This window comes from Protobothrops mucrosquamatus, unplaced genomic scaffold (assembly GCF_001527695.2).
Source record: "Protobothrops mucrosquamatus isolate PMUCROS unplaced genomic scaffold, P.Mucros_1.0 scaffold1163, whole genome shotgun sequence".
Taxonomy (NCBI): Eukaryota; Metazoa; Chordata; class Lepidosauria; order Squamata; family Viperidae; genus Protobothrops; species Protobothrops mucrosquamatus.
Genome location: NW_015387378.1, coordinates 249,273 through 261,035, shown reverse-complemented (window position 1 = coordinate 261,035; position 11,763 = coordinate 249,273). Strand labels below are relative to the sequence as shown.

The 11,763-nt window shown below is 44.6% G+C and overlaps 1 protein-coding gene across 1 annotated transcript in view; it reads left to right on the top strand.

Moving 5' to 3' along the window:
- SEC61B (SEC61 translocon beta subunit) overlaps positions 1-10,365 on the top strand; it is a 15,360-nt gene extending 4,995 nt beyond the window's left edge. Inside the window, exon 4 of the mRNA XM_015820694.1 lies at positions 10,159-10,365. Coding sequence (XP_015676180.1) covers positions 10,159-10,246 — 88 coding nt within the window. The 3' untranslated portion in view covers positions 10,247-10,365. The remainder of the gene's footprint in view (positions 1-10,158) is intronic.
- The last annotated feature ends 1,398 nt before the right edge of the window (positions 10,366-11,763 follow it).

Genomic DNA, 11,763 nt, shown 5'->3' with positions numbered 1-11,763 from the left:
CTCTCTCTACAAATGGCGGAGGACGCTTGGAGCTGCAGGAGAAGGCTCAAAAGTGTCCCCAAAACATCTCGCTCCATCGCCCCCCTATCGCCCCCTTTTCGTTCCATCGCCCCCACGCCGCCCCTTTTCGTTCCATCGCCCCCCTGAAAAATGAAATCGCCCCCTGGGGGGCGGTACCGCCCAGGTTAAGAACCACTGTACTAGAAGACCTCTAAGGTCCGTTCCAGCCCCATGGTTCTATGAAATCTATGAAATTATAGAGAAGTATTGAGAATAGAAATATCTAATGTAGAGGGTTGGACTTCGTTAAGGGCCTGGCTCATAGTCTGGAAATGATTCTGATCTACCAAGCATGCATAGCTATGGTTACTAGTAATGCTTTTTATTAGCTTTCCTACTTTGACAGTTGTAGTCTTTTGTAGAGCAAACTGTTTTTAATCATTTTAATGGATTCTATAGTTTTAACCCCATTAGAATATTAGACTATACTTTACACAGTTCTGTCTCTGTGATGAGTTAGAAACTTAATAGAGAATGTGGGGAAGCTAAAATTCTTCTTGCCCAGGTAGAATATAAACCCTTTATTCCACTGTGCATGAAATTATGTTGTATTTGGGAATGGGAGAAAGATCTGTAGTAGCTTTATATTGCTTTTTATGTAATTTTTGCAATCTAAATTTTTAACTACCTCTCAGATATCACATGCATACAATGTCATTTTGCAAAGGTTATAAATATTGATTTGTATTTTACATCATTAAAGCACTAAAGCAAAGTTAGACTGTAAACTTTGAATATATTCTGTTTTAATCTTTTCTGTTAATAATACATTGTCACTGCTTAATATCATAACTGTAACACTCCCATTGTTTGAGTACATTGTTATGCTTTCTGTTGCAGAACTCTGTTTTAATTTTTTTATACCAATAATCTTTAATCTATATAAGAACATTTCTGCAGAAACCAACAGTATTTATTTACAAGTTCCAGTCATTTTAAGACACCTTTCCAAACTTGAAATATTCAAAGTGTATTGTTGCAATTTCCATTATAGCAATTGACGATAACTATCTAGAGATAACAGGAGTAATATAATAACAACAACAACTTTATTGTCACTTTGAGTGTACACTAATTGGCATATATTAAAATTTCATTGCATACAGCTCTCAAAAGACCACCACCTCCAATATACACTACATAAATCTGACCAAAATAAATAAATAAATAGAGAATTATGCATTCTCCAGCATGACGAATGGAGAATCTACCAATGGGTTTTGCTTGTCTTCTGCCCGTATAGACTAAGACTGCCAAATTGCCATGTCCCTCTCCCTGGAGCAGGACCCCAGTCTCAACTTAGTCTCTAGCCCAGAAGGACATATTCATCTTGGATCCAGGATCAGATCACTAGACCAGGTCATATTTTAAATTTCTTACCTTTTTTCTAGAAAGGGGGAGTGGAAAATGAACGGCTGTTCGTTTGCCATCCCAGCTGATCGCAACACAGCCTCGAGGCTTGCTCTAGCCCCAGCTGATCGTTGGCTAGCCCCAGCTGATAGTCGGAGAGAGAACAAAGAGCCGGTCGCCATTTCGGCACCGCGTGGACTCTAGGGAGAAGGGAGGAATCTCCCCCCCCCCGTAGAAAGGGAGCCACAGTTTAGCGCTCTCCACAGAGCAGCTGATTTTTCCGATTTCAGCTTCCTCATTCCAGCCGCAGGGAGATAGATCAAAGCGGCAGCGATTGTAAAAGCAGGCTTGCTGCGGCCATTTTCAAGCCGCAAAATTCAAAATGACCAGCTAGCCAGCTCCCATTTAGAACTCATCAGGCTGGACGTAATTACCCCTCCCCCCAAGCACGGAAAGCCGCAGCTGATGCGAGCCGGCACAAAGTAAAGGATTAATCCTCTTCTCCAATTTGACCCAAGAGGGTGATTAAACTGGAGAATTTGCGAACAGGGGGGGGGGAGGAAAGAGGGAAGCGCGCACCATCCTCAACTGCAGCCCTTCCCATCCTCAACTGCAGCTCTTCCCAGAACAAGTCATTACTTTTATCTGTACCGGCTGAGCTTTCAACCCGACAGGACTCATTTATCACCAAAAAAAAAAAAAAAATAGAAAAAGGAAAAAGAGTGAGAGAGAAAATCATGTGTCTGCCCAACATTGATGTGCGGGTCGTATCATTAATTTGATCTTGCCACTACTAGCAACACAACAGTGGTTGGATTAAGTGAAGCACAGTGGTGTGAATATACCATCAATTGACCTTACCATCTTGGACTGTACATTAATTGGGCTACCACCTGGATTATTTTCAGTCATTGCCAAGTCGCTCTAGGGCCCAAGCCGGCCTGTTACCGGACCTCTTAACATGAGAGTCCTCTCAGTCTCAACGCTGAGATATCTCTTGTGCCAATGGCAGACATCATTGCTGTGCAGGCAGTGCAGGACTCCTCCGTTAGTCCTCCTGGATATAAGAGGCCAAGATCATCTAATCAGGAGGCAGCAGGCAGGATCAAGGCCAAGGCAATATCTGGCAAAAGATCCTCCAAGGCAGCTGATAAGGAGGCCAAACGTCAACACCAGGCTCTGGAAAGAAAATTCTCCAGAGCCGAAAAGAGACAAAACACAGCAGGAGACGGACTAGTCCTGCCTGCTTACACAGAGGATGAAATATTTGGCCCGCTGCAGCCTAGTCAGGAGCCTCTGGAAACAGAGGCTGACTCAGAACAGGCAGAGAAATCCCGCATAAGCAATGGGCCTGAGAGCCCGGGGGGCACCTGTTACACACTCAGCAGCAAGGCCTCATCCCTCAGATAATCAGGGAGCCCTATCATCAGAACACTTACAGTCCCTGATATCTCAGGCCGTCGTTCAGGCCATGACCTCTACAAGACATCATAGGTCCAGAGCGGGGTCTGTTACCTCAAGAGGCTAATCCTACCTCTCCCAAGAGGAGGCCACGGCTTACCAGGGATCGATCTCACCATCTCGCTCTTCCAGAAGCAGAAGTCCCCCACGGGGGACTATGAACAAACAGACCAGGGACTGTCAGAGGATGAAGACATATCCCCTGACCCTCCACCATTCGTAGGCCTCTTCAATCCGACCTTATTTAAATCCCTGCTGCACAAGGCCAGCAGCAATGCAAAGGTTAAAAGGCCAAGGCTCCCCCAGGAGGGACCCTCCGCATGTCAGAACACGGACACAGGGTGTTTTCACAACTCACCTACACACAGCAATATATCCCTTGTCCACCTCTCTTCTTTGATACAATTCAGAAAAATTTGGGGACACCGGGGTCCTTTCCTCAAATGGGGGGGGGGGACAGATAAGAAACTCTTCAACATAGAACCGGCCTTATCGGAGGTAGTAGAGGTCCTGGCAGTAGATGAGCCACTAGTGGCTCTATTCTCACCATCCACGGTATCCGGGGATGCGGCGGAGGCCATGAAGTCAGAGGACAGGAAGGCAGAACTCACTTTCCGCAGAACTCACAGGCCTCAGCGTGTGCAATCAAGGCAGCCATAGCTAGCTCCTTTTTCGCTAGGACTTCGTTGCTCTGGCTGCGCCAACTCCAGGCCAGGATCTCCCCAGAGGAGGAGAGAACCCACCATGATTTAAGGAGGTTGGTAGCGGCAGCTGAATTCATGGCAGATTCATCATTACACGCCACAAACTACTCTGCCAGGGCAATAGCGTCCAACATCACAGCACGCAGATTACTGTGGCTCAGACAATGGCGAGCCGACATCAAGGCTAAGCAGCTGCACTTTACAAGGATGACCTACTCTGGTGAGGCCCTCAACCCTTACCTGATAGAAAACAAAGACAAATGCAAGGTCCTGGCCCACCTCTCAAAGAGGACGGAGAGGAGAGTCTCTACCTACCATCGCAGACAGCCCTTTTGATCAGAAGCAGGTCCAGAGCCTCCTTCCTTTTCCCATCCCTATCAGCCCAGATCAGACTGACAGGTCGACAGATCCGGCAACAGGGACAGATTTAGGCAGCAATTCCAGTCAAAGCGGCCCTTTCGAGGAGCGGGGGGCCGCCCCTTTCGTAAATCCAAGTGATGGCGGGGAGGGCTTCCCCATTCGTGGCAGGCTGGCTCTTTTCGCACACAGATGGCAAGCCACCACCACGGACCTTTGGGTCCTAAATACTGTCGGATTTGGCCTCTCACTGGAATTCACCTCCAAGCCCCCGAACCACTTCGTCCCTTGCCCATCACCCAAGGATCCAACCAAAAGGGGCCTCATCAAGGAGGTAATCCAGCACCTCCTAGATATCCAGGCTATAGAACCGGTGCAGATGAGACAACAGGGACAGAGATTCTACTCCATCTTATTCATAGTCCCAAAGAGTTCGGGGGGATGGAGAGCAATTCTAGACCTAAAAAGTCTGAACAATTACCTGGCATACAAAACAGAAAGTTCAAAATGCAGACTCTCCAGTCTATATTAGCAGGCATCAGAAGGGGAGACCTCTTGACATCCATAGATCTGACGGAGGCTTACCTTCACATCCCCATACTTCCCGAGCATCGAAAGTTTCTCAGGTTCTGCTATGCAGGCCAGCACTTTCAATACAGGGCCCTACCCTTTGGACTTTCTTTGGCCCCCACAGTATTCACAAAGGTACTGGCGACACTCGCCACACATCTACGAACCATCCCCGTGCGCATCCAGTGTTACCTGGATGACATTCTCATCCAATCATCATTTGTTCAAGCGGCACAGTCAGAGCTGACACTGGCTCTAAGAGCCCTTCAGGACCACAGGTTCTCAGTAAACTTCCAAAAGAGTCAAATGGTTCCGTTGACCCGTCTCCTTCATCTGGAAGCCGTGATAGACACACTGAAGTGCAAGGTCTGCCTCTCTTGAGAACGCCGAAACAGCATCCGAACCCTGGTCAGGCAGATTCGAAGGAAACGGACCACCACGCTGGCCACACTCTCCCACCTGCTGGGAAAGATGATTTCATGCATAGCAATAGTGCCCTGGGCACGACTACACTCTAGACACCTGCAATGGTTCCTGTTCCCGTTTCAGAAAATAGGAACCAGTTCCTCCAACCAGAAGGTAAGGGTGCCACCAAGGGTCCTGAAGTCACTTCAATGGTGGTTGTCCCCAGCGGTGGGAAAAGGACACATGTTCAAGGAACCCACCCGGTCATTCTGACCACGGATGCCAGCTTATTCGGCTGGGGAGCACACCTGCAATCACAACTGGCACAGGGGCAATGGTCCAAAATAGATCTGAGACATAACATAAACTGGTTAGAGCTCAGAGCCATACACCTGGCCCTCCGCCACTTCCGCAGCTCAGTGTCGAATCAACACGTCCTAGTTCTCACGGACAACGTGGTGGCAAAGGCCCATGTCAGTCAACGGGGGCACACGATCCAGATCCCTCATGTCCGAGGCCCAATCACTGGGAAGCTGGGCCGAGAACAATCTAGTTTCCCTCAGGGCCGAACACATATCAGGAGAGGTGAATCAGCAGGCGGACTTCCTGAGCAGGGTAACAGTAGACCACTTAGAGTGGAGCCTACACCCAGCTCTCTTCAGAGAAACATCACAGAGGTTCGGCCATCCAGTGCTGGACCTATTCGCCAGTCCCAGGAATGCCCAGCTCTCGAGATTCTTCTGCTTCCCGTCACCAGGGGCGGAGAGAGCAGATGCGCTCCGGGGACATTGGCCGAGGGGGTTACTGTATGCCTTCCCTCCTCTTCCTCTGATGCAAGCAACCATCAGGAAGATTCTGCAGGAACAAGCAGAGGTGATACTCATTGCGCCACACTGGCCAAGACAGCTGTGGTTTGCCAACCTCATAAGTCTTTCAATATCTCCTCCGTGGAGGATTCCTCACAACCGAATCTCCCTCAGCCAGGGGGCTCTGCAACACCCAGAGCCACAGTGGCTCCAACTAGCCGCCTGGCACTTGAACGGAGCCTCCTAGAAGGGGAGGCTTATTCACCAAACATCATTAACATGATACAGGCCTCAAGAAGGCCTACAACTAACAGAATTTATGACTCCACGTGGAGAAATTACTGCAGCTGGTGTGCAAAACAGCATTTAGACCCTTTTAAAATTGCTATTCCAAGGGTCTTAGACTACTTGTGGGAGGGACTTAAGAGGGGTTTAGCACCCAACACAATTCACAGACAGGTGGCTGCCCTGTCCACTATACTCACATATGGCAACTCTGAACCACTGGCCAAACAACCAGTGGTGCGAGCCTTCATGAAGGGGGCAATGAACAACAGACCACCCGTGGTCCACAGATATCCCTCCTGGGATCTGTCCAAGGTCCTACAAGCCATCACCTCATCTCCATTTGAACCTATCCGGACCTGCACCTTACAGTACCTGACAAGGTCGCATTTCTGGTCGCCGTTACCTCGGCTAGACGCATTTCAGAGTTAGCACTATTAGCTAGGGAAAACCTCTGCATCTTCCACGCAGACAGGGTGGTCCTACGTCTGGACCCCTCCTTCATTCCCTTATTCCACAGAACACAGGAGGTGGTGCTATCAGACTTTTGCCCTCAGCCCTCCCATGAATTGGAATGCAAATGGCACACTTTAGACGTTTGCAGGGCCTTAAGGCAATACATAAAGTGAACTGCACCCTTCTGCAAATCTGAGGCCCTGTTCATATCCTTCCATTCGCACTCAAAGGGGCGAAGGGTCACAGCGTCCACAATCGGCAGATGGATCAGTAGAAGCATACCAGAGGCAATCGCTCTCAGTGCCTAAACAAGTCACCAACCATTCCACTCGCAGCGCTGCGACAGCAGCATGGGCGACTCAGGCGCCGATTGAGGAGATATGTAGGGCGGCAACGTGGGTGTCGCTTTCCCCTTTTGTAAGACACTACAAGTTAGATATGTTCGCATCGGCGGAGGCCTCCTTTGGCAGGAGGGTCCTCCAATGCGTAGTATCAGAGAGTGGGACACAGGCCCAGACGGCTTCCCACCCACAGGGACAGTGAGGCTTTGGTAAGTCCCATTGGTGGATTCTCCACTTGTCATGCTGGTGAAGGGGCGTTGTCTTACCTGAATGCCTTTTCTCAGCATGACGATAGAGAATCCACTCCCACCCTTAGGGCCAGTCAGGTCCTGTGCCGGGGAAGGGATCAAGCCAACACACTTGAATCATAGCCAACACCTACGCCTCAGTCGAGACTGGGGTCCTGCTCCAGGGAGAGGGGCGTGGCAATTTGGCTGACTTAGTCTATACGGGCAGAAGACAAGCAAAACCCATTGGTGGATTCTCCATCATCATGCTGAGAAAAGGCGTTCAGGTAAGACAACGCCCCTATACCCACATATATTATATGACACAGAGAAGCAACAGTCTAGTTCGGGTTATGTATACGTGTGCATGGCAAGAAAAACAAATCTTGCGAGTTTACCAGACGGATGGCATAGGGAACAAAACTATTACAGAATCAGATAGTCCTGCTAGAAATACTTCAAAACCTCCCAGAGGGGAGCAACAAAAACAGACCTTAGTGGATGTATGGGATCTTTAACAATGCTTTGAGCTCTAAGCACATAGCACTTACAAGCAGCATCCTGAATACTAGGAAGCAAGCTTCCTATGATTTTCTCAGCTGTCCTTACCAATCTCTGTATGGACTTTTTATCTGAGGCACTGCTGCTACAAACCAGACAGTGATGCAGTTTGTTAAAATACTTTCAATTGTGCCTCTGTAAAAAGTGGCCAGGACAGAAGGAGAAAGATGTGCTCTTCGACACAGGAAATGCAGATACTGGTTTGCACGCTTTATAAAGGATGACGTGTGGAGAGACCAATTCAGATTGCTAGTTATCTACACCCCCAGATACTTGATAGTGTTGACCACCTCTACAGCTGCATCCTTGACACTTGAGTGGAGTATGACTATGCCTGCTCTTTCTAAAATCTACAATGATCTCCTGTTTTACAACATTTAGATCCAGGTTACTTTTATTGCACCAGTCCAACAGAGCCTTCATCTCTTCCCTATAAGCATCTTCATTGTCATCCTGGATAAGACCCCCACTGCCGTGTCATCTCCATACTTCACAATATGATTCGTAGCAGATTTGGCACAGCAGTCGTGGGTCATCAAGGTGAACAGTAGCGGACTCAGGACACAGCCCTGTGAAGAATTGGAAACTTTCTTTCCAACTCGCACTGGGGCCTATCAATAAGGAAATCAAGTATCCAATTACATAAAGGAGTATTAAAACCTAATAGGCCCAGTTTGTTCACCAGACGCTGAGGGATGATTGTGTTGAATGCTGAACAAACAGCATTTGCACATGAGTATTCTTCCTTCCAGATGCGCCAAGCTAAGATGAAGCATATAGGAAAGTGCATCTTCTACAGAGCGGTTCTTCCGATAGGCAAACTGTAATGAGTCAAATGTAGAGGGAAGGCATGAAACCATGTAGTCCTTTACCAATCTCTCAAAACACTTCATCATAATGGAAGTGAGTGCAAATGTGGAGAGCACTAAGAAAAAACTTTGTTCAACAGAATTTCCAGGTGAGGAGTAGGAACAGAAATTTGGTAAACATTTTCTTACATTTTATTTGGTGGTTGCTTATTACTTTTGATGCTTACAATTAATTCTCACTTTACTCTTAAAATCATCTCTCTTTTTCCACCTCAAATGAACCTAGATCTTGAGATTTCTTAAACTCTTGAATCTAGAGCTTGAGATTTGTTCATGAGGTCTTCTGACAGCAAGATATTTTTATGCAATGAATAGAATCTTGAATAAGGAGTCAAACCCAAATGAAATAAACAGTGTTTCTTATGTAAAAAGTACATTTATGTCTGTGTAACTAGAGATATATTTATCCTTAATAATAAATTGCTTTAAGCCTCATTGTAGTCAAGTCCCCAAACTTACTCATGCAGTATATGAAATGGCACTGAAAAATATGACCTATAACCATTTTTCACACTTATGACCATTGTGGCATTCCCCATAGTCATGTGATCAAAATTCAGATGCTTGGCATCTGGCTCATATTTATGACCATTGCACTATCCTGGAGTCATATGATTACTTTTGTGACCTTCTGGCAAGCAAAGTCAGTGGGGGACCCAGATTCACTTAACAACCATGTTAACAACTGCAATGATTCACTTAACAATTGTGACAAAATGGGGTCATAAAATGGGGCAAAACTCACTTTACAGATGTCTCACTTAATAACAGAAATGTTGGGCTCAATTGTGATCGTAAGTTGAGGACCACCTGCACACATTTCTAGGGTTGTACCCTAGAACGGTCAAAACAAATCAAGGTCTGGAATTTATCCAAACCATTATGGTTTGGTAGAAAGAAATCCAGAATGTTTTGATTGTTCCTGGTTTTGGCTGAAACAAAACCCCAAAGGAACCATGGTATTGATTGCAAACCTTTTGACTTGATATGTCAGTTTGAAAAATTCCTAATTTGACTCTGCTGACATTTCAACCCCCAAAGAGAAACAGTTATTTCCTCTTCCCATGGTGACTCTGAACGATGAAACTTTTCGGCAGCTCTGAGGCCTCAACTTAAGCTCTTAGTGTCAGCACTGCCACTCAAAAAAGCCACCTTGCGATGTTCCCTAAGCACATCCCATTCTTGTGCAGCCTCTTTAACTTATGAAAATCATGTGAGAATGGGATATGGTTTCAAGAATAGTTTTTGGGTGTTAGTGATTGCTTTTGTATTACGAAAAATGTCATGATGTGTCACATTTGACACATGTGTCATAGGTGTACCATGACAACTTCCTCCTTTCATTTCAGCTTTGGCTTTTCACCATTCTTTTTTCCATATCCAGAACAAAACAGCTTCCTTTTATTCAGGTTTTGTTTTGGGTATACTACTTGAAACCAGATGCTCTATGGATGCAGTTGTTCATACATAGAACATTTTACATTTTTCTAATTATTTTGTAATTTACAATATTTTATATTGTCCCAAAGATGTTTTTTCAAAATTGGATCTTCATTGGGGTTTTTTTTTTTTGTTAAGACATTTTGCTTTTCATCCAAGAAGCTTCTTCAGTCAGAATTATACACATAATTAATTATATACATAATTAAAACTTGATTTTGTCTATTCCTATAATTAACACAGCTCTTGTTTTCTTTTATTTTCAGAGGCCCTGTTCCAGTTCTCGTTATGAGTCTTCTTTTTATTGCATCTGTATTTATGTTGCACATCTGGGGGAAATATACTCGCTCATAATGTCATATCTACCAAATTTAAAATCACATTCTGGACCAAATTAACATAGCTATCGGATTTTACTTAATCAAATTATTTTCCGTTGAAGATGCTGTTTGTATCTACACAATTAAATTGCATTAAATATTAAAAAATATGACCAAATGAAACTGTTCATTTCTTTTTTATGAATATCATATTTTGATGGCAGTAAGGACAATTTCATTACAGGAAGTTCTCAGCTTAGCCATTCATTTAGCGACTGATCAAAGTTACAACGGCACTAAAAAAAAGTGACATATGACTATTTTTCACACTTAAAACAGTTGTAGCATCCACATGGTGAAGTGATCAAATTCAGATGTTTAGCAACAGGTTCATATTTTTGATGGTTGCAGTGTCCTGGAGTCATGTGATCACCTTTTGCGATGTTATGACAGGCAGTCAATGGGGAAGCCGGATTCACTTAGCAACCATATTAGCAACCATTGCAGTGATTCTCTTAACAAGAAAATGGCAAGAAAATGGGGTGAAACTCACATAAATTGGGGTAAAACGTAACAACTGTCTTGCTTAGTAACAGAAATTTTGGGATCAATTGTGCTTATAAGTTGAGGACTACATGTATATAATTCAGTATAGCCCAACTGTTGAAAACTAAATGTCCCTAAAGTTTACAAAAAAAAGAAAAGAAAAATTTACAATTTACTTATCTCCCCAGTTTTTCTTTTTCTCCATGACAGCTTGGCTGTCACAATTCTGTACGAAGGTGGTCAGGATTATTGCTGTGTAACCATACAGATATTTTAAAACTGTCTAGAGGTTTGAACAGAGGGTCACTTTGTTAAGATGATTGTCTTTCCTCCAGAAAGGGTTGTGGTTCTTCTCTCAAAGACTTGTTTCGTATCCTTGATTTCTGATGTTTGGCCTTGTTAGAGTTTTACAGCTTTCCAGTGCAAAAATTAAGCACATATTCAAATGAGCAGGAGGCATAGTTTAGAAAAACTTTATCTATAAAATATATATAAACATGATACATAGTTTCATTCAGCTCTGGGGAACATCAACAACTCTTAACTTGAGATCAGAAAAAGAACAACAGAGAAGACTAAGACACGCCCAGACCTAGGCTGGATCACATGCCTCACACAGCCGATATTGTGTCTTAATCAAAAACAGTTCTCATTGGCTGGTTTGTTGCTATGACTATTCCAGTTCATAACATTTCTTACACAGTGACACTCCCTTTATGTCTGGAATAGACATAAAACCAAATATTTTTCTCATAGTGTACTCCACCCAATGGCTTGGTCATTACAGCTGCCAGATTGTCATCTGAAAAACAATGAAGCAAGCAAGTTAGTTTACTTTTGATGGCTTCTCTAACATTACAATACTTAATGTCCACATGCTTGCTTCTACTTTTCACTCTGTCACCTGTTGCCATTTTAATGCAACTAGCATTATCTTCAAACACTATTACAGCTTCTTTAACTTCTATACTTAAATCCTTTAACAGCTGTACATACCAGGTTACC